This window comes from Brassica napus, chromosome C5, assembly GCF_020379485.1.
Source record: "Brassica napus cultivar Da-Ae chromosome C5, Da-Ae, whole genome shotgun sequence".
In the NCBI taxonomy this organism is placed as follows: Eukaryota; Viridiplantae; Streptophyta; class Magnoliopsida; order Brassicales; family Brassicaceae; genus Brassica; species Brassica napus.
In genome coordinates, this window is record NC_063448.1 from 17,914,921 (window position 1) to 17,942,584 (window position 27,664).

Here is a 27,664-nt window from a genome sequence, read left to right on the forward strand (position 1 = left end):
CTGAACATAACTAAACAAACAGAGAGATAGAGAAGTGAAGTGAAAATAATACCAATGTATAACAATGAAACTGATAAAATAACCATACAAGAATTATCCAAAGTATCCAAAGTTAAACAAAGTTGATTATTTTTAGAAGAAAAAACCATACGAGACAAGGCAATACTGCACTTTCAAACACCACAACTTGCATACTTGAACAGACCAACCTGTAACAGAAAAATAAATACCTGAAACACAATTAAATCGAGATTGAAAAACATATAAACGAACTGGCTATATAAGCTGACCCTTACCATATGTGACTGACTATATTGGTATTTTACAAGTTGCTCTGTTGTGCCCACTAATACCACATCTACTACACTTGCGAAGCTGCCTCTTTTGTGATGTTTGCGATGACCGAAGTTTATCTTCAACAGTTTCATATCTCCGTTTTCTATTCCTTCCAACTGATTTTCTTGACTCTGGTGGTAGCACATTGTCCACGACAACATCTTCTGGCATGGACCAAGCATCCTCAGGAACAGCAATAGGATTGATGCTTTCATGATAAGCTTCTCGCCAAGCTTCTGTAGTGTAAAATAAATCAGTTAATGTGTGTGGCTGTCTGCCAACATGAAACCCAGCTTTAATTGCGTGCCGACAAGGTATCTTCATCAGGTTGTACTTCCCACATGAGCAAGTACGTCTATCCAAATCAACTAAGCAGTCGATTTTATCACCTCTAACAAGCAAGCGACCATCGCTGACAGGGTAAACTGCAAATCTTTTGCCTTTCTCGGTTCTCCTTTCAATCTTTTTCTCCACATCTTCGGTAAGAGGATGATTATGCTTTGAAATCTTTTTCTTACGGTTATAAAACCACCGAGTCAGCATTTCTCTGATACTGTCCAACAAGGGAATGATTGGATACTCTCTCGGCGAACGCAAAGCAGAGTTGATGGATTCGGCAGGGTTTGTTGTCCTTATGTCATATCTATATCCAGAGAATTGACATCTTGCCCACTTTTGGACTTCAGCATCCCTTAGGTATTTTCCAATTGCCGGACTGATATTACACACATTAGCAAATATCTTTTCAAACTCAGCAACTCTATAAACCTTGGACGCCTTTGCAACCAACCCAACAAGTCCTTTCCCATGGTAATATGTTACCACATTATTCAACAAATGATGAATGCAAATACCATGTTTAGCTGTTGGATACACAGTCTCAAGCGCCTTAGCAATGGCCGCATGTCTATCCGAAATGAAAGCCAAATGATGATCATCAGCAATGACACTATTTAGTTGTCTCATAAACCATTCCCAAGAATTTTCATTCTCTGAGTCGACTACTCCGAATGCAAGAGGATACAAATTAGAATTTCCGTCTACAGCAGTTGCAACCAATAGAACTCCTTTGTATTTGTTCTTCAGAAAAGTGCCATCAACCACAATAACCCTCCTTATGACTCTGTTAAATCCTCGTAGCGATTGCCCAAATGCAATAAACAGGTACCGAAATCTCCCTTTGCTGTCAATCTCATACGATGAATGTGTTCCCGGATTAGCCTCTCTGAGCATGTGCAAGTATTTCGGTATTTTTCCATAACTTCTCTCTGGTATACCTCTAACAGCATTAACCGCATATTCACGAGCATCCCATGCTAAAGATTTCGTGATCTCACAGCCATGATCCATAAGCATAATCTGTATTATATCATTGCATTTCGGCCCTTCCTTAACCCCTTCATACCTATGCATAATCAGACTGCCTATAGTTTTGGCCGAAGCAGTCCTACCCGGTTTGGTTTTGTTTGAAGGTGCACATGTATGTTCACCGACATACTTTTTGATAATGAAATATTCAGAATCCTGCAAACACTCTGCTCGAACACACCAATTGCATGCATTATCCTCACATCTAACGTACCAAAGTTGTCTATCCGTTTTGATAACCTCATAGTGAAAGTTATGCTTCATTGCACATATCTCAAAAGTCGCCTTCAGCAAAGTTTTGTTCTCAAACAATTGTCCCTTCTTAACAACATTGAGCACAGAAAACTTTGACATCTTATGTACGTCCTCTTTGGCCGAGATCATGGTATCGGCATGATAGGCATCCTCATCAACTTCGACTCTTCTAATCTTTTCTTTCTTTTCCTCGCACTGCCTCTCAACAAACACAGGAGCTGGTTCATTCCCCCTATCAACCGAGTTTCCCTCCTCTTGAGCAGTAGTTGAATCAGCTGGCGACTTGTTAAGATCAAAGTCTGGTTCATTCAGATTCTCAACTTTGGCTTTAGATGTTACACACAATCGAGTAGAAACACACTTTTGAACAAAACAAACAAAATTCTGAAGCTGTCGATCATTTGCAATGATCACAGGCGGACAAGTTGATGTATTGATCAACTCATTAGGTAGATAACTCAACTCCAAATCGGGTAAGCTATCTTCTTCCATATCAAAATCTTCCAAAACCATTCTTTTAAAATCCTCTAAGGTAGAAGTTGATTCCAATAACAGTAGCCTAGCCCCTCTCTCATCAGCCGTAAAAACCCATCCCGTGGTTGCTCCAAACTCCCAAACACCACATGTTGTATAGATATGCATCATAGAACAAGAGTTTGTAAAAATCACAAGACAAACTATAGAGAAATCATTGGAAAATCATAGATTGGTGAAGAAGAACATTCAAAATCGATTTTTTTTTTAATTTTTCACGAACCAAATCAATGAAAACACGTTTTAGGAAGTTAGAATATTTTGAGAATATTTTAAAAACTGCAACTTCCTTAATTTTCGAAAATTCAGTTTTTTTATCCGTAGAAGGCACCTTCTACACTGTGTAGAACATAACAAAATTCCAGAATGTAATTTCTACACTATGTGGACGTTCGTATATGTTTTAGATTTTGCATTCCTGATAACTTAGAATACTCAATAAAAGTAGAAACAGTTTTCTGAATAAAAGTAGCGATCATTACAAATAGTAGAATACGTATTCCCCATATTTAGAATTATAGTAAAAAGTAGTTTGTACGTTCTAAAACAAGTAGATGGATGTGTTCATTCTAGAATTCATTTTCTACTTACCCGTTTTGTGTAGAAACAGAATTCTACTTTTAGTAGAACGTAATTTAAAAATATTATTTATTATGTTTTTTAACCCAAAAAAAAATATGTGTTTGTGTAAATGGGTGTTTTATTAATTGTTTATATTTTTAATAATTTTTCTGATTCATATAACTATTTATTTCATTAATTTTAACATATGGAAAGGGTAAAACGGAGAAAAAATGGACAAAAAAAGATTTATACCATAGGGACAACTATGCTGTTTTCTTGTTCTCTTTTGGCAATTTTCCCAAAGTAAATTTGTTCCGCTTTCCAACATCCCCTTATTATTAAAACAGAAGCAAATTTGAAGAGGAATCTTTAAAAGGTAAATCATTTACGTTTATGCTATCTTCCATGGGCCTAAGACGGATCTGGTATCCGGACATTTTTAAAGTATCCGGATCCGGATCCTTATCATTTTACTATTTTTATCCGGATCCGGGGTTCTCAGATATCTGGGTGTCGGATATCCTTCTAAAAATTGTAATATCCGGATCCAGATTTGGATCCTTAAAATAAATAAAAATAATAATATTAATATATATATAAATATGAAAAATAATTTAGAATTAAAAAAATATATAATGTTTTAATTATTTCTATGTATAATATTACAAAATTTACATAAAATTTACATATACTATTATAAAAATGAAAATATATTAAATAAAATTAGTTTTCGTATACAGATATTACTATTTCTGAAATAATTATTAATAAAACTTACGTATCTGGATATCCAAACTTAAAAATCAAGATATCCGGATCCAACATTTTACTATCCGGATCCGGATTCGGCCCCTCCGGATATCCGGATTTTCGGATCGGATCCGGATCGAATCTCAGATCGAATCCGGATCTCGGATAAAAGTCTCGTGTTACCATGAAAACCTTTTTTAGTCTCCTTTGATCTTAACTCTTTTATAACTAGACTATTAAGATGCCAATGGATTGACGTGTCACATAACTTGAGTAATCATAGTCATAATAACATTAGAGAACTTTACTACATGTTGGAAAGTAATCATAGTCGTAAACCTGAAATTTTGAACTATCATAGGAAGAAGACAATGATAATTTTTTTATAACTAGACTTTTTTGACAATTACATTAGAGAACTTTACTACAGATGGAAAGTAATCATTTTTTTCTTTGATAAATTTCATTGATCATAACAACATTACAAAGTAGAATGACAAAACCATCGAACACACACAATCCCCATAAACATCTATCCGAATAAAAAACTTCCCTACAGATTAAGTCCGCGGATGAACTGCAAGTCCCCAAAAACCATAAACAAATATACAAGCTAAGAACTTAACAATACAATTTAGAACCAAAACATGATAAAAAGACATAAAGGGACGTCAACATCCACAGTTGAAATTATTGAAGGACCAAACATGACACTCTTATTAAGGCTCTAAACCACACTAATCCAATTCCACTATAGGAGCCATGCCATGAACCGAATCGAACTGGTCTCTAAAGAAAATTCAGAGAAGACCTTGCTTTTATCTGACGACTCCCAAATGACAAGATGAACAAATAGCAAAAGCTACATATCCATTGAAAGAAGTCGGAAGTCTTATATAAAAGAGAAGAAAAACGGGCAAACAGGTGAAAGTAATCATAAAATGAGAAACACAGAAAATCACAAGAAATGTTTTTTGAGCGAGAGATTTTCAACCACTTTCGAGATACTCTCTTTTCATTTGTTCTTTTCCAGTTTCATTGGTTAAGTTCTTTTTGTTTAAAAGTTTAATAAAAAAAGTTATATAGGAGTATATCAATATAATACATGTGAGAGAAGGTTCTACAAAGTTTTATCGTTAATGATGCTCTTAAATTTAAGCCGATTAAAAGTAGCTAGACACTTAGGACTCTATTTGTATCATGAGCAATGTGAATTAGTTGACAGAAATTTTCACGATATAACATAGAACATAGCTTTTTAAGAGATATAAGTAGCAAGTTATAGATAGTGTTTTAATATTGAAGTCAGGGTGAAAAATCAAAGACATTGTCCAAATTCTCCATCTAGTAGTCCGTATATATTCCATTTCTACGGACTTTATTTGATGATGCAGCTATATGGTTGTTTCACGGGACATCTCTATTATTTACTGCTGAGAGATTGCCAAGGTTCACTTCTTTGATATTCTTGTTTGTTTCAATGAGGTCCAATGCAGTAGAGGCACTCTTGGCTTCCTTCATTTTACACCATATAACTAGGTATACACCTCCCACCATTATCATAGCACCAATTATACTGTACGTTCCGCAAAATAAAAAGAGAATGAAATTTACATACTATATATATCATACACAATTAAAACATTAGTTTGATGAAACACATGCATGATTTGGGTGTACCTTCCCAAATGAAGCGTTTCCTCTAAAGCAAATGATCCGGCGAGGGCTACGATCACAAGCCTTATAGGGCTAAACATTGTAACATATAACGGTCCTTTTGTTTTAATGCACCAAGCAATAAGAGGTATGACCATTCCTGAGACCACAACTCCCTACAAGTCACGGACAAGATAATCAATTAAAAACGTGTATCAAGTATACACAACCACGTCTTAAATGATCCTTAATCATTGGGTAGATTGTTTTATACCGAATAAACCGTAGCAAGAAGGCTGATGTTCCATCCTAATCGCCATTGTTTCCAGTTACGTTCTGAACAGAGAGCAACAATCATGCAAACCAAGCTTCCCATCGCATTCATCAGACTTACGTTCCAATAACTTCCTCCAAGTTGATCGCCTATTTTTGCCTGTAAAGAAAAAAATTACGTCTCTTGAAACATCATATGAACGCCAAAAACATGAAAGAAAACACTTTACGTTTCTTGACCAATATACAGAGGTTCTTTTTCAACATATTAAATTATATTTTGTATATATATATAAGGTACATAAAAATACATGTGTATTACTTCACAAAGAATATGTATTTAGTTGTAGTTATCAGTATAAATTAAATGTCTAGGAAGTAATATGATAATTTTCTATTCAGATTTGAAACACAATCACACATAAAACATGTCGACGTTAGATTTCTTTTTCTTATTTTAAAATAATCGTTTGGTATATGAAAAAGCAGCACTTACCTGCAATATTAACCAAAGTGAGAAGGAAACGTTACATCCAAAAACCATAAGAACTCCTGGAATTGAGATGTGGTGGTTCTCAGTGGCTTGGCCAGAAGATTGACCAGTGTTCGAGTTTTTAAGTAAGTCAACGTGTGTTGACCAGATATGAATCTCAACACCTTTATAGAATACAAATACGAGAGCCCCACCGGCACCAAGCAACGTCCCCACAAGCTTAGCCCTCCCTTCGTTCGTTCCCAGCCGAAGAGTCTCTATCCTGTTAAATCAGAATTATATCATTAGTTAGCCTTTTCATTTCATTTCTCGACAGGCCAAGTTTGCAGATGAAGTAACCCTTGATTCATATTCTCTTAGTTTAAGAAGTTCCATTCAAACACGAAAAAAACTAACATATACTCCTTCCATTTTTTATTAGATAATGTTTTAAAATTGTGCTTATTTATTAAGAAAATATTTAATTTTAAAATTTTCTAACAAAACCATCATTAATTATCCAACTAATCATAATTCAACCAATAATAAAATAAACTGCACAATACCAATAAATATTGTACAACTTAAAAAAGTTTTACATTGAAAACTGAAAACTTCATCTAATTTTTAACTGAAAAAAATTCTAAAATTTCAGATATTTGAAAAGGAGAGAGTATAATTTTGGGAACCAAATGAATATATCATACTTTTCCAAAAAGTTATTGTTTAGCATTGGATGTGCGGTGCCTTACCTAAAAGCGACTGACAATACCAAGGTGATCAACGGACCAAGGATACTGGCCGCAGTCGAAAAGGTAGCTGATGTAAGAGCAAGTCCTGGCAAATAGAGAAAATTTGGTATCGCCGCTCTGTAAAGAAGTCAAATACATGAATCACATCATCTATAAAATTCCATGTATATATCTATAATAGTTTATGATTGTCAGTAACAGTTCAAATGAAATTACTGTACTAAGTTCTAAGTACCCAAGCATCCCCGAAAGAAAGGCTAGAAAGAGCAGTCTCCATGTAAATTCTGGCCGCTTATCCCTGATCACATAGAGTCCAAAAACAAAACATTTGATTGAAATAACATCAGAGTATTTAATTTATTGAATATGAACACACACACAAATGTATGACTTAATGTAGTAGATCTGTTGGACGCCAGATTCCAACATGGTCATTCAAATCAGAGCCGGTCATGGTCAAATGAGCAAATAAAACATTGGTCTATAAACACCAAATTTTAAGAGATAATTTACATAATATAGCCTCCGAAAATTATTATTATTTTTTAACTAAAATCTTTTTAATTTGTCTATCACCCCTAAAATTTGAAGAACGGTCGTGATGCGCATTATGTAACCCAAAGTGTATTTAAATCCGGTTTGGCATATATAAAAATATATGGTTTAATATAATGCAAAAATAACAATTATATAAAATATGTAACAAAAAGGAAACCTCTGGATGATGAGGGCGAGGGGAAGCATGGAAATGGTGGCGAAGGAGAGACGATAAGCCACGAGGATTCTGAGATTTGTACCATCATCGACCGTTAGCTTAAACAAAATGTACATTCCTGCGAAAATAAACTGGACCACCAGCATTATACTTATAGCTTTAACTTCTTTCAACATATCTTCAATTCGCCCACAACTTCTATATTGTACTTTGATACCCAGTCTAACCATTAACTATCCCTTGTAGTTGGATGAGCTTTTGTATGATCAGCTTTATTTATCTAGCCAACGTGTCTTCGTCTTTAATTATATTCCTATACCTTTTCCATTGTGCTCCACTTAAAATTTAGAGACCATGAAAAAAAATTATGTGATATAAGAAGATGTAAAATTCAAGTGTTTGTTTATGGAAACTGGTGAACAAAGTAGCAAAAGTTGTTAAGGATACAACTTTGAAGGCTTAGTGAGTGTGAAAGAGATACTATGTATACAAATATATTATGAAAAAGGGAAATAGAATACGTAAGTGAAGCGGTTATGCATAATAAAAGAAAGAACTATTTAACTATCGTTATAATCAATGGACCTTCACGACCACGAGATCTTAAGAGCGTTCGCAGAAGCATCTTTTTGTAGTCGTTGCAAAAGCATCTTTCTTTTTCTCTTTTATTAAAAGAAAAGAGAGAAACAATATTGGACATGTACATTGCCTTGGTGCCGCAAACATTTGTATGCATGCTCAGGGTAGTTCGTTTTATTAACATTAATTGTAAATTTTAAAAAGATTATAAAAGCGACATATTGGGTTGACGTTGACACGTGCTAAGCATGCTCTATATATAGTTCCCTTCCGTGGCTTGCCACACGAGAGAATTCCAAAAGAGATAAAAGCCTTGGTACACTTGGTAAAGATCAAAATTCGGAAGTTTTGGGTTTGGATTCTCTTCCATTTTCTAGTGTGTTTCATTTAATTAGCAAAATGTTCGTGTATGGATTGTCCAATTTTATCTGAACACCATACAATAAAAACTCTATAAATTAATAATGTTATGACTATAGGATTGTATTAATTTATAGAGCTATTAATTTATAAAAAATATTTTTTTTTTTGCATGATAAGAATAATTGATTTAACTGTTTATATATTTTTTTTTTTGCATGATAAGAATAATTGATTTAACTGTTTATATACTCATTAAAATTTATAAATTCAATTCTCATGCAATTTAAATGTGTTTTTAGAGATAACTTTATTAGGTACAATCAAAATATTATTAAATTTTAATAAAAACAGAGATAAAATCTATTATAAATATAAAAATTAATACAATATATTATTTATACTTATATAAATTATATATATAAGTTATTAATTTATGACTTTAATAGGACTAAATATTTACATGTGATCTTTTAAAAAATATTATTTTATTATTTTATTTTTATCATATTTTGAACCGGCCTAATTCGAAACTGACAAAATTTATTAATTTATATTGTTTATTAATTTATTGAGTATCAATTTATATAATTTCTACTGTGTTTTTTTTCGTTTACCAAAATATCTTATAAAAATAAAAAGGTTAAATAAAAATCTTATTTTATTAATAATTATTTTAAAATATGAATTTTTTCTTTTGAAATATTTAAAAATATCTGCCACCTAATAAAATAATAATTTTAACTTAATTTTTTCTATTATTGTGAGCTTCTTTTAGGGAAATATTTAAATGGTCATGTTCTCATAGTATGAGCATCTACCAACAAATTCTCTAATAATAAAAATATTTTTGTTATAGATTACTAATATTTTATATTTAAATCAACTAAAATATTGGATAGTTGACAGTTTCATTGGATTTTTATTTCAACGTTTTGACAAAGTTTCCTCCTTCAGAACCGTTTTTAGGTAGACCAAAGAAAGTCAACCTTGTAAACATCATTCACAAGAGAATTCCAAAATAGAGGAAAACGCTCCTGCGTCAATAAGCAACATGCGTAAAGCCATGTACACTTGGTATTGATCCAAATTTGGAAGTTTTGGGTTTGGGCACTAATATAATTTGTCTTTTAATGGTAAAAACATCATTTCTCTCGACTCAAGGGTCCTGTGCACTAATATAATTGTTACTTTTAACTGCGGCAAAAGCTTTATATTTTCAAAAAAAAAAAGCTTTATATATCAATTTGATGAAAACATCTAGCTCCAATTTCCCTTAACAAAGTAGCTAAATAGTCAAGCATTAGTTAAAAGTTTAAGAAGTGATCCACTTAATTAATAACATGACGCCATCGCCACTTCTTTTCTTCCACTTGTGCTATTTTCCATCATTTTCATTTCTATAGAACCGCTGCTGTTGTTACCACTAACAACAATAGTCGTAACTGATTTTTGTACTTCGTTTTCCTCCGGTGAAACTAGTCCATTTAGCTTTTTCTTCATCTCATTATGCTTTCCCTATAACACAACATATAGCCCGCATACAATCAAGATTGCTCCAAGTACACTAAAATATTGAAAATATTATTAGTATATGCGTTTTACTATATATATATATATGTCTAATTAAATCCCAAAATGTATATTGCATTTTAGAGCATCTCTAAAAAAAAAACTCTATTTTGAAGTTTCCAAAATTCTATATTTGAAGTTTAAATGTATTCTTCTCCAAAATCAAAACTTCAAACTTAACTTCAAAACTATTTGTATTTTATAATATAGCCTTTATATATGTCATAACTAATTTGAATTCATACAACTTTTGTAAATAACTAGCACATATATAAACATATTACAACAATATTAATTAATAAAATATTATATTAAAATATAAAATTTTAAACAAAATAACTTAATTAATATTAAACTTCAAGCAAAATATCATATTATTCCATAAAGTGATTTTCGTAATGCATATATGATATACTAGTGCATTTCGAAGTAAAAATAGCTCTTCTCATTTTTAATTTGTAGATTAGAGATAAAAATTGTTTAAATCGAGAAATATTAATACTTGTAAATACATTATATCAGAATAAGAAAGTAAAAGAGAAACATAAAATATTGCTAAAAGACTAACTTTTATCGATGATATTAATACTCGTGAATATATTCAATATGAACAAGAAAGAATTGTACGAAAAGACATCATCATCAACAACAACAACAACAACCATCTTCAATTACACACAAAAAATTGAACAATATTTAGAAATTTTGAAGTTCCGGATCAAACTTACCTGACTATTAGTGTTGTTGTAATATTTAAATTTGTGTAATAGTTATGTCTTCATTTATATTTTTGTTATCTAAATCTAGTTTTAAATATTTTAAATCTTGTTTTAAAGTTTTATTTAATTTTATGTGTAAACTTAAATTTTGTAATCAAAACTTTAAATATTTATGAGATATAATTTTTATAAGGATTAAAATAATAAACAAGAAAATATTTATGAATTATAAATGTGATGTGTAATTGTAGGGACCAAAATACAAAAAAAAATATGAAACCTCAAATATAGAGTTTCACTCCTCAAAAGTTCAAATTTGAAGTTTTGAAATTCATTTTTGGAGAACAAAAAATTTCATATTTGAAGTTATAAAATGTCTTTTGGAGATGCTCTAAGTAAAGCTTTTCGTGGAGAACAAATTACCAGCTAAGGCAACAATCACGAGCAGGAGGGGGTTAAAGACGGCTACGAAGAGTGGACCGCTTAGCCTCGCACAAATTGACATTAGTGCTACAACTAGTGCTGTCCCCATTGTTCCCTAGTTGTATTAGTTCCATATTCGTTTGGTAATAGTGTTAGTTCAATATAAAGAGGTTTGATAGCATATATTATATTCCAAAAATGTCTCATTAGTTTAAGGCTATTCCAAAAATGTCATAGAATGGAAATCGATATATACCGAATATGCAACGGTCCATAACCTAATGTCCCAGCCGAGCTTTCATTGTGTCCAATCCCTCTCCACATACAATGCATATATAGTCGATTGGAAGAAAGCCATTAAGCTCATCAATCCTGTACTCGCGTAATGGCATTGAAATGTTTCACTCATCTTTGCCTGTAATGAAAAATTTGTGTACCAAAAACAACTCATACATGTCCTTTCATTACTCGATGTGTATATATATATATATATATATATATATTTTCTTTTCATAACCGCACATCCTAGACCGACCAGATCGTTCAGCTTACACACAAGACCCTAACAATAATGTATAGTATATGTTACTAACTCACCTGTATAATGATCCATATAGCATAAGAGAAGCAGCTAATAAGGGCCAAACAGGCTCCCAACACACGGTGATTGGACGCCAGAAAAGTCACGTGGCCGGTGCTACTACCGGGAAGAAGGTTAATGTCACACTTCAAAAAATCAAAAGAAAAGCCTTTGTAAAAAGGTGAACAGCATCGCTCCACCTATTCCCATTAACGTCCCGAATACTTTTGTTTTTCGTACTGCTGTTCCAAACTCTAATTTCTCCAACCTTTGATATAACATGTACGTATGTTATATAAATAAACACACACACACACATCACACATGTATGCTTTTCGATATGTGTTGTATATATATATATATATATATATATATATATATATACTACCTTGCTATTATGCCAACGACAAAAGTTACGGCGGGTATAAGATTTGCCATTGCAGTTATGAATGTAGCCGACGTTAGTGCCATACTTTCCATGTATAGATTGTGCCCTAGTGATCCTCTGCAATATCATATGTATTTTTTTGATCAAATCATATGTATTTATGTCTAATTAGTGTATATATATATATATGTCTAATCATATTTATAGTTGGAAAATATACAAAATGTCATGACAAATATGAAGTTCACATTTATAAAAATTGGCATAGTTAATATCATGTAATCAATTATAGTGGTACAGATTAGTGATTATTATTATTATTATCAATTTAGAATATTGTCATTCACATGTTTAATTATAAATAAGGTAGAGATCTCAATGAGAAAGTTAATAACAATGATGTACAGATTCGATGCCACCCTACAATTTTGGACGCCGTTCGTTGTATATTCTTGATCTAGTAGCATTTTTTGTATATTTCTCTATTTCAACGATCAGTTGTATGCAGTAATACGCAGCATATATATAGAAACATATATGTTATACCCAGCAAGAGCAATAGTAAAAGAACTTTTATGACCAGTTAATAAAATTTTATATGTTACAGAAGTTTTAGGCAAGTTTTATCCACTCACAAAAATAAGCACAGCTCCGCATACATATATGTCTACAAGATTAATTAAGATACCTCAGCTTAGAGTTAATTGAAAGATGGAACAATTCAAAATTATTTACCCGAATAAGCCGCACAGGAAGCCTTGGAAATAATTTTCCATGTTATTTTTGGTCTTCTTTCCCTGTAAAAAGAATAATTTTTTTCGTAATTTTTTCTATGAAGTGCAAAGTTAGCATCCGGTATTCCGGTTCATGTAACACAACTCGATGAACTGTACAATTTTTTTGTATTTAAGAATATTCAGGTATACGAAAAGGGGAATCTGCTAAGCACCTTACCAAATAGATTGAATAATCATACATATGTATAACATAGTTTTACTTCTAGTTTATATTCTGGAATTCGTACATATAATTCTGAGTTTCTATGAATATTAACCATATATTGAAGAGAAAATAATAAAAGAAGAAGACACAGTAAAATTTGTACATGGCCTCCAAATCAAATGATCATGCTATAGGCTGGAAACTTGCCGGTTGAAGAAGAAAGCAAGAGGAACCATAACAGCTGTGGATAGGAGGAAGCGGTAAGCGAGGAGGACAGGTACGCTCACGGCACTGCTTATGGCCAGCTTGAAGAAGATGTTCACTCCGGCTAGAGCCATCTGAACCACCAACATCAGTATCACCGGCTTCATCCCATTTGCCAGAGCCATTTCCACAGATAATAACTTGTTTGATTAAGGGAAATGAACATCTAAGTACATGTGGCTAAGTAAATATAAATATACATGTTGGTGTATATAAGGAGAATCAGAGACAGTAAAACATTTGTAAATAAAAAGGTGAATCAGGGAGCCAATTTTCTCCGACCAATATGCGATTTTAATTTACATTTTAATGTGCAATGAAAAATATATGGTGGTAACATATACAGTACAACAATGTTATAATTACCCATGAAGACCATCACAATTCGCTATTTTATTCATTTCTATACAACGATGTTACATATATAAATTCAAGACCAACCAAATGAAAAAAAATGTATGCTTAGGTCAAAAATTACTTATAAAATAATTTAGCAGTTAATTGAACAGCCAGTCAACGTTGTACATCCACATGTGTACACATGGACAATAACAGAGAGTAGGATAAGACATGCACTTTGGGTACGTAACTTCATATGAAAGTTATTTAAGAAATACTAGAGCTTGATCCGTACATCCGTACGGGTTTGACTTTTTTTTTTTTTATAAATTGTTTAGTGATATTCTTAAAACATATATGTTATTTAGATATTTTTAGGTTCCTACAAACTTACCCGGATCCGGAAGAATTCAATTTGAACCTTGTTCGAAAATTTATAATACCCGAACATAGTTTAACTTTAAATCCAAAATCTTGATATCTATAAAAACCGATATATATCTGAACGAATACATGAATGCCCATGTCTAAATGATTTAGTAAACAAATAAAAATAATTTTGTTAACCGGTCTGACTTCTTGTCACTAATGGAGTAATTTCATTTAGACACGTGAAATTATTATGGTTAATACGTAAAATAAATGACATTGTATTATAATGGTAAATAAAATTAATGAAGTAATTTGGAAAAGTAAAAAAAAAGAATGTAAAAACGTGATAAGATCTTGTGCTTATTCCGTAAATGTTTATCTAAGATTTTACGCTTGTTCCTTTGTTATAGGCGTAAATCAAAGATTTTGTGCTTGTTTTAATATTCTGGATTCTAAATTGATGTAGTTCCTTTATTATAGTCGTGGAAATCACATTTAGGAAAACAATGTAGTTCGTTTGAGTTATTAATAATCTGTTTTCTTGTTTATAGTTCGTTTGAGTTATTTTAGGAAAATAATAAATATGTGGAAAAGACTCTCAAATAACGAGAGATATGTAAAAAGTAGGTCAGATTTCGCCTATTCCTAATCCTAAATGGAATCATTTTTAATGTGAGACTAATTTAATTTTCAATGGCATTTGGCTGTAAATATTGTGTAACTTTTTTAGGGTTATTTTATAAGTGTACTCCTGTTTTAATAAAGTAGACTAGAGTTTGACCCGGGCACCCGCACAGGTGTTTAGTTTTACCTTTTATAAACAAATATTAATATAAATTTTAAAACTTTATCTATATTTAATAATTGTTTAAGATGACATTTCAAAAACATAATAATTTTATAGTTTATATTGACTAATTATATTTTATTTTTGAGCTGTCGATTTTATCACTCATTTTTAGAATTTTACCCGAACATCCGCACAAATGTATTTTCATTTTTAACGGATCATAATTTTATACTCTTCAACACTTATATTAGGTTATTTTATATAAAAGTATGCATAAAATAATATATTTACATTTAAATATATGTTTATTAATATATTATATAAATGATTCTTTTTATGTGGTTTTTCAGTTATTACTAAGGAATAATGAAAATTATAACTATATATCTTTAAAAAATATTGTGTTCTAAATTTAGTAAATAAATACTTAAATTGATTTAGGTGGCCTTATAGTTGTTTTAACATTTTTATTAATTAATTATTAATAATATAGTATTAATAAATCTACATCGTTTATATGTATTCCAATTATATAGGAATATCAAGAATAAAAGATGATGAAGAAATAATTTTATATAATTATTAAATGGTAGATGATTTCATTTATTGACAATATTTATTAGCTAGCTAGATTATAGGAAGTGTTTTGGATCCTATTTAGGGGGGGTTATTGGAACCAGAATTTGGAAAGAGTTGAGTGATTTTAGAATTTGACAGATTTTTAAAAGTTTAGTAGATTTCACAAATGTTTCCTAATTTCTATCAAATATTTTGTATTGATTTCTATAGATTATTATTGATTATTAAGAATTTGCACAATATAGTTTTTCAAAAAGTTTTTGCTTCTAAGGTACAAAAAAAGTTGTAGAAATTTTCAACAATGAATTTCAATGAGACACTATTATATTATCGTTTGGTGTGTTTACATAGACAAATGCATTTTATGGTATTGGTTATTTGTGTTATGCATTGTTTGTTCTTAGTTATGTTGTGAAAATAATCATTTTTATCTTCATACTACATGACATATTTTTAACAGTCTTGTTTTCATTGACATTTTTTTTGAGACACCACTCATACAAACGAAAAAGTATGTTAGAACACACCAACTATGAAACTTACCGACAAAGAGATCTTCTGAAAATTACATGTCAAACAAGAAAAATATATCATAAAGTGTGGAAATGTTTTTATTAGTACACAGATTTCAGAAATCTTATGAGTAGACATACTATTTTCAAAGTCTAGCTTATGAGTTAAAATATAAAGAATTTAGTTCCCAATAACCATAGATTTGAATAGAATAGCAAAATCAATAAAAACTAAATTTTTTGAATAACAAAGGATTTGAATAGAATTTAAAAGTCTTAAAACCAATAACAATGGATTTTGGAAAGACTTTTAAAATCCATAAACCAATAACCATGGATTCTTAAAATTTTATAATTCTTTAAAAATTCTTAAACCAATAACCCTCCCTAATAGTTGATTAGCTAGCGAGATTGATTTTTTAAATTAATGTTGCTTTTATTAGTTAAAGCTCAAATTAGGAATTATATTAATTAAACAGAAAAAGAAATAGAATCTTAAAAAGTAGATTAATTAATAACTCTAGTGGCATGCCATTGTAAATAAGTTGGAAAACTTAGGGATATTTTATATTTGTACTCCTCTTTTAATAGAGTAGATGGTATGGAAAAATAAAATGTATATTCTTGATCAAAATAATATTTTTGGCCATAAAACAATTTTTTTAATTTTTTTTGTAAATTACATAATTTGTTTACTAATGAGCTGATCTCATTTTTTATAAATATTTAAGGTCAAAAAATCACTTATCGCATAAGAAGTTAACGTTTAGGCCGAGGAATCTCAAGCCAACTATTTGGTTACAATGAAACTATGAAAATATTGGCAAAGTGGATCGCATGGCAGTTTTTATTTTGGGCTTTGGGTCCGCTTAGTTTTTATTTTGGGCTTTGGGTCCGCTTAGTTTTTATTTGGAGTTTGGGTCGCGTCGCTTTTTGACCCTATACAAGTCATCCAGCAAAGACATATCACACCCTCCTCTGCCTGATAAATTGTGAGTTTGCCACTGCAGCCTTCTCACGTGAGAGAGACTGTTGCGATTCCCAAGACAGACGGCCCAGTAACTTCTCACCCGCAAACCACCGCAGTAATTAAACAGCTTTCTTCTCCTCTCCCTTTCTCTCTCTCTCTTTCTCTCTCTCCATCAAATTATTCTGCTAAACCTAAAAGTTGAAAAGTCTTGACTCCTTCCGAGCTCTCGTGACGACTTTAGCACCTTTGAGCTCCGATTCACTGCAGCAGCTCAACATCGACTTTAATTTAGATTTCTATGGTTTCCCAGACAAACGCCGCAGGGACTTCCGGTCGTCGCCGTCGAAGATCCACACCCACACCCCGCAAACAGGCCCGACCTCGGAAGGCCAGTCGATACCCAGATATTGTGTAAGGTTTTATCTATTTCTCCTTTTTAGAACTCGACTCTGTCCTCTCCTCAATCTGTGCATGTCACCACCAGAATGCAGCTGCTCTTTCAGGGTCTCATTAGTTTTAGATCCCTATAAACAAACTTTTACAGTATGTGACCATATTTAAATGAGCAATCATCTCCTTTTGTAGTTTCCGACTCAGATGAAGATAAAACGGCCTCCTCCATGGACTCCACGGCACCGAAATCTCCGCCGGTAGAAGCCGTAGATGACGATTCATCTACACAATTGCCTACAAGACTGTTTGCTCCGGGCTTTTTCCCAACTGGTTTGCGGCTGAACATATACTCCAAGGCCAATGTCATTGGTGCTGTTGCGTCTGCTCTAGCAGGTTCAGCGGACATGGACGTTTTACTCCGCCCTCAGTTTGGCAGATTGTTTCACCTACCTGTTGCTCGTTGCCAGAACTCAACTAAGCTGATTGGAAGCCTCCTCTGCCGCCAGCTTATTACGACACAAAAATATGGCACATTCGATGTTGAAGATTCAGACTCTGAGGAGACTGCAAGTAGTATTATGTGGCAAAAACTTTTTAATACAACGGTGGGTGATATAACCGTCGCTCAGGTTCCTGAGATGCTACGCAATCCATTTCTTGCGAGTTGGAAACGACTTCGTTTGGCTTTGATAGCGTTGGTTGACGGGGTTCTTTGGTGTACTAACAAAACCCTGAAGCTCACCCCCAAGTATGTCAAAATGCTCACTGACGTACCATCCTTCTTGAACTATCCATGGGGTCGACTATCGTTTGTGTACACCCTATCTTGTTTTTTGCCTCCCCCTGTCAGTAAAGACATCCCTGACCCCCAGCACGAACTGCGGATCCGGTTATCTCAACAGACAACCGCGTGCTATGGCTTTCCCCTAGCTCTCCATTTGCTTGCTTTCGAAGCCGTGCCTCAGCTCTTGGCTAGAATTCCTGATGCAGCCAACACAGCTACTTTTTTGGAGGTCCCTTCGGCTTGTGCGACCACTGTTGTTATCCTCAAGACAAAAGACATTGTCGATGTCGAAGCAGAACCAGATGTAAGATAATTCTCTCTCATATTATTGCCAACATTTCTGCTATCTGTAAGATTTATTCATTGATCTGTTCTATCTCGCTTCGTATGTTACCGTACACTTCAGCCTCCTCCCAGAAGCCGAGCGCCACCTGTGGTTGGACGAGGTCGAAGACTTGCAAGTAACTCGTTTGGTACACCGCCTTAGTTCTGGCCATACATTTACTACTGAAGATGCCCGTACTCGAGGAAAACAACCCGAAAATGCCCCTCTTCCACCGGAAGACAAACCTGAAGTTGAACCCATCATCCATCGTAATTTATGGCTGCTGTTGTTGAAGACCTAACATCATCCGAACATAACGAACCCGAGGTCCCTCATCAATTAGGAAGTTGTCCAGACGGTGGGGTGTATGCTTCCTTTGATTTATTTAACTACCCTTGGTACCTTGGCACGCGGAATTTGTTGTTAAGAAGATGCTATGAGGAGGGTAACCCAAGTACTTTTTACGTCAAGGGTGTGGAGTATTTCTACTGGTTAGACCGTCTAGATGAAGGACTTCGTTTGTTAAAGAGAGCAGTAGATGCAGGATACGAGCGAGCGTTGTATACCTATGCAATGACTCGCAAAATTTTATGGGAGGATGAGGAGTACTTTTCTCGTTTCACAAGATAATCTGTTGGTAGAATGGGAATGGTGGATAGAAATGAAGATCCGATATGGTTTAACCGCGAGAACGACCGGTTCATAACAAAGAGGCATTTGTTCATGTCAACAGTCGTCCCCTTGTTTTATAGTTGCCAGTGTTCACCATGCTTGGACCGGGGTTGGGTTCTTTGGTACATTGAACACATCAAGGCTGGAGACATGTGTAATCGCTGCTTCTGGATTAAAGAGGTTGCTCTGTTTCTACGGGATTTTCGGTGTAGCACTGGTTTTCCTGATTTCGACACATGGCAGTAATGCTTCATTGTTATATTACCTTAGCACTGCATAAATAAATATAAACTGTATGAAACCTCATGTGATGTACGGTTCTTTGGAGCGTAATTTCAAACAAGAAGTGTGCTTAAGACGCCACGGCATTACGTTTTAATTTCTATGGATATTAACGTTTTCCATCTATGACCCACGTTGATGACTTTTGAACGGTCTTAATAACAGTTAAATATCGTTGTCAGTTTTAATTTTTATGCATATAACGTTCAATAGATAATTGATATCACTCAAATTACCCTAATGAGTGATTTATACTCTCTCAAATAAGAGGTCGAGTTGTAATACTTAGAGATCGAATCCACATGGAGCTAGGGCACACAAAAGATCTAATAGTTATATGATTAAGCTAGGTTAATAGTTTATAAAGTAGTAAATATATATAGAAAAACAATAAACAGTAAACAAGTTGAACAAGACTATTATTCAGCTTGGCAAAGATTTATTTGATGGAAGGATAGTTTGCTAGATCTAGGGTTTCTATTCAGCTAATCAAGATTATAATGATATAGAGGCTAATTGTTGCTTGCAAGATATTATAGAACTCAAACAATAACAATAGTCTACCAGCTCTCGCATGTCTAGATTATCTATCACTAGATCTAAGAACTCAGCTCTCGCATGTTGATCTGTAGAAAATGTCGATCAATTATTCTATAGGAATATCGATCGATATACCTTTCACAATATCGATCGATTAATCTATTGGATCATCGATCGATATCTCTTCTAGTAAGATTTACGATCGGGTTGAATATGTGTTCACTAAGGTTCCTAAATCAACTCTCGTATGTTTCTAGCAATCCTAGCTCAATAGAATCCAGTTCAGAGAAAAGACCAAGCGATGACATTGTGCCTAATGATTCTAAGATCATGGTTCTAGTTCATGACTCTAGAACACAAGCAGTAAGAACAATCCTATGATGAATATCACAACTTAGTAGTTCTATATTTTAGGCTAATCCCTCATAACCTATCTGAACCCAAAACCTAACAGGTGGATCTATTCAGACATGAAGTTTGTCACAGAAATCATGGATAGAATAGATGAAATTGCAATAGATATAAAAACCAAAGACAATGAAGTTCCAGGAGGACTCTGAAGGAGTTCCTCCTTTCTCTCCTAACTAAGAACAATGAATTAAAGAAATCTTAGATAGCGTAGCCGTTAACAATGGCTTATAAATAACATAAATAGAGTTTCTGGTCGTCCAAGGGTATTTTGGTAACTTGGTGTGGCTTCTGGGCTTCAAAAGATCTTGAAATATGCTTTACCCACGTTCTGGGATCACTGTTGATCGACACCAATGCTGTGTTATCGATCGACAGTCCTTTATCTCCTCGACAACTTCCTCTTACGAGGCAGACTGACCACTCTTCAGTAAAAAGGGCATAACTTCTGATACATGATGCTGATTGACCTCAAACCGGTGGCATTGCAAAGCTAACTCAATGCTACATTTTGTGTCAAAAGATGGGCTCAATCTAATTGTTGGAAGTTCTCCATCCATAGCTAAACAACTGATGCGTCTGTGCAGTTCTGCACCTCAAAAGACTCCAAGATCACCATATTTCTCCAGAACGTACCTGAACCTGTAAATACTCTAAATAGACTCTATATAGTAGTAAATATATATTAAAACACTTATAGACCATGGCTGAAAGTAGGTAAAATCCATGGTCTATCAACTCCCTCAGACTTACCCTTTTGCTTGTCGTCAAGCAAAACACACATGTAATCTCTCTGAAATAGGTTTGAAAACAGCAGAGACTCACATGATTTAAAAAACTTAGAATCATCACCTCTAAAATATTGCAATCCACATCTAAGAAGTCCTAATCACAAAAGCACATTATACCATATCCTAACTTAGCAACCAAATTCACCTAGCCAACAACTTAGCAAATCATGTCTGACATTCCCCTCTACCAACCTCATTTCTAAACATAAATAAAAGTGCAGGTTTTATCTTGGGAGTATCGATCACAGAATGCAAGGATTTTCAAACAAGTATCTGGATCTGCAGGTAAAAGTTAGTTCATATCTTTTCTCTGTACTAATTTCTCTCTTTAGTCAAAGTCTGCTTATATTGCAAGACATGCTTCCATGAATCAAGCCTTAATGGTGGTTGCCACCAAGTCCTGTTCACTTCTTTTTGACCTATATCCAAGAATTCATGTGAATCGAACCTTGATGATTGCCGCCACCAAGTCCCGTTTGAATTCTTTTTGTTGGAATTCTTATGAAGCAAACCTTAATGGTTGTAGCCACCAAGTACTGTTTGGATTCCACCTAACTAACACCTATTATATATATATATATATATTTTTTTTCTTTTTCTTTCTTTCTTTTTCGTTTTTTTTTTTGAAAATAAATATTTCTACATATAAATCTAGGGTCGAAATAGAGAGAAAAAAAATGATAAATCTACACAAAGCTTTACCTTCCAGACTTGTTTGAAGAATCCGATCCCATGTATACCAAGCCCCAAGACAAGCAGTTGTGTCAGGTTTAGTGTTGGAGGCCAGCTTTGGTTCCTTCAAACAATCTCAGCAAGTGTGAATAGTTGACAGATTGATCCACTTTAGTATCTTTAGTACTATCTGCAATCAGTAAATCTAGAATGGTGCTAAAGAGTGGTTAGATAACGAGCAAAAAATCAAATAAGTTCATTATCCTCTTCTTGACTCAATAAAACTCTTTTGAAAACATTTTTATAAGACTCATGGACACACTAATATCAGTAAACATCCCCCCAGACTTAAATTACACTGTCTCCAGTGTATATATAGTCGGAGTTATGGTGAGAAATAATCATAAGTAAATAATTTAACAAGTAAGAACGATGACCTGCTCAGTGTCGATCGACAAAATGAAGTGACAATCGATCGTTGTTGATGAACTGCTGTCGACTGATAGCGACATGGTCTCAACGGTTGATGGCTAGAGCAATCATTGAACACAATGAAGAGACAATCGATCGTTGGATCTGAAGTGCTGTCTATAGATATCGAGCTGGTCTCATCGGTCGATATGCTGAGGAATCGTCTACTCGGAACTTTTTTTTTTGGTTTTTTTTTTCTAAATAGCTAACTAAAACACAATATTAGTAGAACCTCCCCCGGACTTAAACAACACTGTGACCAGTGTTATACAATCTAAGATTGGTGGGGAAATAAACCATAAGGACAATATTTAACAAGGTGAAACGTTATGTCTGATCGCTAATGGTGAGCGTCGATCGACACAGTTAAGTGGCTATCGATCGATACTCGTGATGCTCTATCGACCGACAATGGCCTGTTGTCGTCGATCGCTTCTGATATATCAACTCTTCTTCCTTGGATCTTTTTCCTTTTACCTATCATAAACAAAACACTAAAAGTCAGTAAAAAATAACTAATAAAACATAACTTTTTTTTCCGATGAACAGTGTTCTGCTACAGGCTGCTACTGTAACTCCCGGTTTTCTGCTACAGTGTCGATCGATTTGTTTGCTATAGTGTCGATCGATTTCCTTGCTACAGTGTCGATCGATTTGTTTGCTATAGTGTCGATCGATTTTCTTGCTACAGTGTCGATCGATGCTACAGTGTTGATCGACTCTACAGTGCCTCTGCTACAGTGTATTTGCTACAGTATCGTCGTTACTGTTCATCCTTTTTTTTTTGACCTGCATAAAAATAAAACAAAAATTAGTAACAATCTAGCATAAACTGAATGAAATTACCTAATAGTGGTTTGCCTCCCACTCAGCGCTTTGTTGTAGTCATTTAGCTTGACTTGGGAGATCTGATCTAGTGTGGATGAGGAAGAGAACTCGCTCCAAAACAAGTCTCAGTTTCTACTCTCTGAAGCTTTATAATTCTTGTGTGAAAGTCTCCTCCATAGACTCTTCTCCTTTGTCTATCATCTCAGCAATAAGGAGTGCTCACACCTTTGCAAATTGCTTTGCGAAGCATCTGCTACGCACTCTAGATTTCCTGAAACCATCTGAGAAGTGAGGAATCAATGATAACTGAGAATCACCCATGATCCTTTTTCTCTTCTTCCAATTCCTCCTCTTCTTTACCCCAGACTTGTCTGATCGCGTAGTGGTATCTCCTTCCCTAAGATTTCCACACACATCGAACTCCTTCTGCTCTGATATGCATCCAGTGTCGATCGATGGAGAAGTGATGGTGTTGATCGATGCTGGTTTGTTGGTGTCGTTCGATGGTATCCGGCCGGTGTCGATCGATGATGCTTCTGTTGGGCCCTTATCGACTTCATCTCTAAATCACAACCCTTTCTGAGAAGCTTCTACGTGCTGATGATCATCCAATACCTCAATGTAAGAATTGAACTGCATACTTCTATCAGGTGGAATAGGAGATTCAGCTTCAAAAACAGTGCATGGAACCACAATCTTCACAGGATCATGTATCCTTTTCACTCTTTTGTGAAACCCAGCAGCTTCTTCTGTCCAGATATGTGATCTCTGATGTTTAGAGACAGTAAGGTGTGAGGCCTTAGACATGTACATCCTCTCCTCAATTGGTTCCATCTCAATTATGCAACCTGGCGGAACGTCTAGCAATGGGCATCGATCGATATTAGGTGGGTGGTGTCGATCGATAAGTGGTTGGCGGTGTCGATCGATGTCGGGTGAGTGTGGATCGATGATGTGGGGTGGTTGTCGATCGATCTCATTAGGTTGGTGTCGACCGATGCTAGCCTTTGAAGTTTCCAGATCTCTTCTAGAAGTATGCTGATCGTCATCAAGCTTCTTCTTCAAATTTTGATCCATATCTTCAAGCCATTCCTCCAGCTCTAAGGAGTCTTCCATGGTGATTTCTCTATCTACATCGTCGATCGACGTTGAGGTTGTGATGTCGATCGACGTTTAGGTTATGCCATCGTTCGACATTGAGTTCGTGCCGTCTATCGACGTTGAGGTCGTGCTGTCGGTCGACAATGAGGTCGTGCTGTCGGTCGACAATGAAGTCCTGCCGTCTGTAGACGTTGAAGTCCTACCGTCTGTAGACGTTCAGGTCCTGCCGTCGGTAGACATTGAGGTCGAGTATTCAGTACCAACTTCCTCTACTCTGCTCAACTCTCCAACACATGTTGTCATCCCTTTTTGCCATAATGTCGTCGAGCAGCTGTATTGGAATCATATACTCCTCATCTAACGATGCCAAGAACCTGTCCCATTTATCATTCTTCTCCTTTTCTCGAGTTGCTTCATCATCATCAAGAAATTTGTAAAGGAAGGCTCTTTCAATATCATCCCAGCTAGTTAGGGATCCTGGTTGCAGTTTACTGAACCATCTGAATGTATCCCCAGAGATAGAATAGGGGAAGATCTTGCAGAGCATGTGGTATTCAGACACTACATTCTGCTCACTCCTTGACACGAGATCCTCAAGCTCTTCGATGTGGTTTCTAGGATCTTGGTGAGGAAGAACCTGGAAGGGGTCTTGACCTACCCAATCATACCACTCTCGGCTCAGGTCAAAGTAATTCATCTCAGCAACATCAATCACATCAGGGATCACAGCACCCTGAGCATTAATCAACTGTCCTGCGCTATTGCGAGTGCGACCTTCTTCGTCTCTCAACATCCCATTCTCGTCGACTTTAAGTGTGAGCACTTCGATCTTCTCTGTCTCCCCGCAAGTGGTATTGTTTGTCACCGGATGAACAGTGTTCAGATGAACAGTGCCCAAGTGAACAGTGCCTAGGTGAACAATGTCGATCGACGCGGGATGAACTGTGTCGATCGACGGGGAATGAACAGTGTCAATCGACGTCGGATGAACAGTGTCAATCAACATCAGATGAACCGTGATGAGGTGAACAGTACCTCGATGAACAATACCGGGATGAACATTACTTTCCGACACAGGTTGAATAGTGTCGATCGACGTAGGTTGAACAGTATCGATCAACGCGGGATGAGTAGTATCGATCGATGCTTGGATTTATACGCTGCCAAACGTTGCTTGGAGGGTGTCGACTACCCTCTTAGACTTATGGATCACGCGTTCCAAATCCAGTGGCTCTACTAGTAAGAGCCATATCCCCTTGTTGCTTCTGGTACTCATATGAATGTACCTGAAACACGAGAAAAATGTTTATCAGTTTTTTGTGAACAGTAGTAAAACCTAGACTAAATCTAACTAGACAAGATCTAATGGCGTTCAAAGCTCCCCGGCAACGGCGCCAAATTTGATATCACTCAAATTACCCTAAGGAGTGATTTATACTCTTTCAAATAAGAGGTCGAGTTGTAGTACTTAGGGATCGAATCCACAGGGAGCTAGGGCACACAAAAGATCTAATAGTTATACGATTAAGCTAGGTTAATAGTTTATAAAGTAGTAAATATATATCGCAAAACAATAAACAGTAAACAAGTTGAACAAGACTATTATTCAGCTTGGCAAAAATTTGTTTGATGGAAGGATAGTTTGCTAGATCTAGGGTTTCTATTCAGCTAATCAAGATTATAATGATATAGAGGCTAATTGTTGCTTGCAAGATATTATAGAACTCAAACATTAACAATAGTCTACCAGCTCTCGCATGTCTAGATTATCTATCACTAGATCTAAGAACTCAGCTCTCGCATGTTGATCTGTAGAAAATGTCGATCAATTATTCTATAGGAATATCGATCCATATAACTTTCACAATATCGATCGATTAATCTATTGGATCATCGATCGATATCGCTTCTAGTAAGATTTATGATCGGGTTGAATATGTGTTCACTAAGGTTCCAAAATCAACTCTCGTATGTTTCTAGCAATCCTAGCTCAATAGAATCCAGTTCAGAGAAAAGACCAAGCGATGACATTGTGCCTAATGATTCTAAGATCATGGTTCTAGTTCATGACTCTAGAACACAAGCAGTAAGAACAATCCTATGATGAATATCACAACTTAGTAGTTCTATATTTTAGGCTAATCCCTCATAACCTATCTGAACCCTAAACCTAACAGGTGGATCTATTCAGACATGAAGTTTGTCACAGAAATCATGGATAGAATAGATGAAATTGCAATAGATATAAAAACCAAAGACAATGAAGTTCCAGGAGGACTCTGAAGGAGTTCCTCCTTTCTCTCCTAACTAAGAACAATGAATTAAAGAAATCTTAGATAGCGTAGCCGTTAACAATGGCTTATAAATAACATAAATAGAGTTTATGGTCGTCCAAGGGTATTTTGGTAACTTGGTGTGGCTTCTGGGCTTCAAAAGATCTTGAAATATGCTTTACCCACGTTCTGGGATCACTGTTGATCGACACCAATGCTGTGTTATCGATCGACAGTCCTTTATCTCCTCGACAGCTTCCTCTTACGAGGCAGACTGACCACTCTTCAGTAAAAAGGGCATAACTTCTGATACAGGATGCTGATTGACCTCAAACCGGTGGCATTGCAAAGCTAACTCAATGCTACATTTTGTGTCAAAAGATGGGCTCAATCTAATTGTTGGAAGTTCTCCATCCATAGCTAAACAACGGATGCGTCTGTGCAGTTCTGCACCTCAAAAGACTCCAAGATCACCATATTTCTCCAGAACGTACCTGAACCTGTAAATACTCTAAATAGACTCTATATAGTAGTAAATATATATTAAAACACTTATAGACCATGGCTGAAAGTAGGTAAAATCCATGGTCTATCAACTCCCTCAGACTTACCCTTTTGCTTGTCGTCAAGCAAAACACACATGTAATCTCTCTGAAATAGGTTTGAAAACAGCAGGGACTCACATGATTTAAAAAACTTAGAATCATCACCTCTAAAATATTGCAATCCACATCTAAGAAGTCCTAATCACAAAAGCACATTATACCATATCCTAACTTAGCAACCAAATTCACCTAGCCAACAACTTAGCAAATCATGTCTGACATTCCCCTCTACCAACCTCATTTCTAAACATAAATAAAAGTGCAGGTTTTATCTTGGGAGTATCATCACAGAATGCAAGGATTTTCAAACAAGTATCTGGATCTGCAGGTAAAAGTTAATTCATATCTTTTCTCTGTACTAATTTCTCTCTTTAGTCAAAGTCTGCTTATATTGCAAGACATGCTTCCATGAATCAAGCCTTAATGGTGGTTGCCACCAAGTCCTGTTCACTTCT

The 27,664-nt window shown here is 34.8% G+C and overlaps 4 protein-coding genes across 5 annotated transcripts; 1 reads left to right on the plus strand and 3 right to left on the minus strand.

Moving 5' to 3' along the window:
* Nucleotides 1-309: 309 nt before the first annotated feature.
* LOC106400070 lies at nucleotides 310-2,601 on the minus strand. Its single transcript, XM_048757279.1, has one exon. The coding sequence runs from the start codon at nucleotides 2,599-2,601 to the stop codon at nucleotides 310-312; it is 2,292 nt and encodes a 763-aa protein (XP_048613236.1).
* Nucleotides 2,602-4,980: 2,379 nt separating this feature from the next.
* On the minus strand, nucleotides 4,981-8,409 carry LOC106400619 (WAT1-related protein At1g25270-like). Of its 2 annotated transcripts, XM_013840976.3 has the most exons (8): nucleotides 7,676-8,409; nucleotides 7,196-7,258; nucleotides 6,961-7,077; nucleotides 6,394-6,491; nucleotides 6,233-6,288; nucleotides 5,738-5,896; nucleotides 5,488-5,639; nucleotides 4,981-5,383 (listed from the first exon to the last, which is right to left on the minus strand). In XM_013840976.3, the coding sequence occupies exons 1-8, from the start codon at nucleotides 7,903-7,905 to the stop codon at nucleotides 5,215-5,217; spliced, it is 1,044 nt and encodes a 347-aa protein (XP_013696430.2). In that variant the 5' UTR covers nucleotides 7,906-8,409; the 3' UTR covers nucleotides 4,981-5,214. The 2 variants fall into 2 exon arrangements, with proteins under 2 accessions (XP_013696430.2, XP_013696428.2); XM_013840974.3 differs by having other exon boundaries at nucleotides 6,233-6,491; nucleotides 7,676-8,407.
* Nucleotides 8,410-11,626: 3,217 nt separating this feature from the next.
* On the minus strand, nucleotides 11,627-13,627 carry LOC106398800. Its single transcript, XM_013839309.1, has 3 exons — nucleotides 13,442-13,627; nucleotides 11,926-12,054; nucleotides 11,627-11,743 (listed from the first exon to the last, which is right to left on the minus strand). The coding sequence occupies exons 1-3, from the start codon at nucleotides 13,625-13,627 to the stop codon at nucleotides 11,627-11,629; spliced, it is 432 nt and encodes a 143-aa protein (XP_013694763.1).
* Nucleotides 13,628-17,684: 4,057 nt separating this feature from the next.
* On the plus strand, nucleotides 17,685-18,554 carry LOC106398801. The gene has a single exon (XM_013839310.1). It carries the CDS (start codon nucleotides 17,685-17,687, stop codon nucleotides 18,552-18,554), a length of 870 nt encoding a protein of 289 aa, XP_013694764.1.
* Nucleotides 18,555-27,664: the final 9,110 nt, after the last annotated feature.

Excerpts from the sequence above, each read along its gene's own strand:
- LOC106400070 (XM_048757279.1), bottom strand. The coding sequence starts at position 2,601 with ATGCATATCTATACAACATGTGGTGTTTGGGAGTTTGGAGCAACCACG.
- LOC106400619 (XM_013840974.3), bottom strand. The coding sequence starts at position 7,905 with ATGGTTAGACTGGGTATCAAAGTACAATATAGAAGTTGTGGGCGAATT. Across the intron at positions 7,259-7,675 it reads CTCGCCCTCATCATCCAGAG|GGATAAGCGGCCAGAATTTA; the intron begins GTTTCCTTTTTG and ends CTATGTGATCAG. Across the intron at positions 5,384-5,487 it reads GAAACGCTTCATTTGGGAAG|TATAATTGGTGCTATGATAA; the intron begins GTACACCCAAAT and ends CGGAACGTACAG.
- LOC106398800 (XM_013839309.1), bottom strand. The coding sequence starts at position 13,627 with ATGGCTCTGGCAAATGGGATGAAGCCGGTGATACTGATGTTGGTGGTT. Across the intron at positions 12,055-13,441 it reads CTTTCTTCTTCAACCGGCAA|TGTGACATTAACCTTCTTCC; the intron begins GTTTCCAGCCTA and ends GATTTTTTGAAG. Across the intron at positions 11,744-11,925 it reads CTATATGGATCATTATACAG|GCAAAGATGAGTGAAACATT; the intron begins GTGAGTTAGTAA and ends TTTTCATTACAG.
- LOC106398801 (XM_013839310.1), top strand. The coding sequence starts at position 17,685 with ATGGACTCCACGGCACCGAAATCTCCGCCGGTAGAAGCCGTAGATGAC.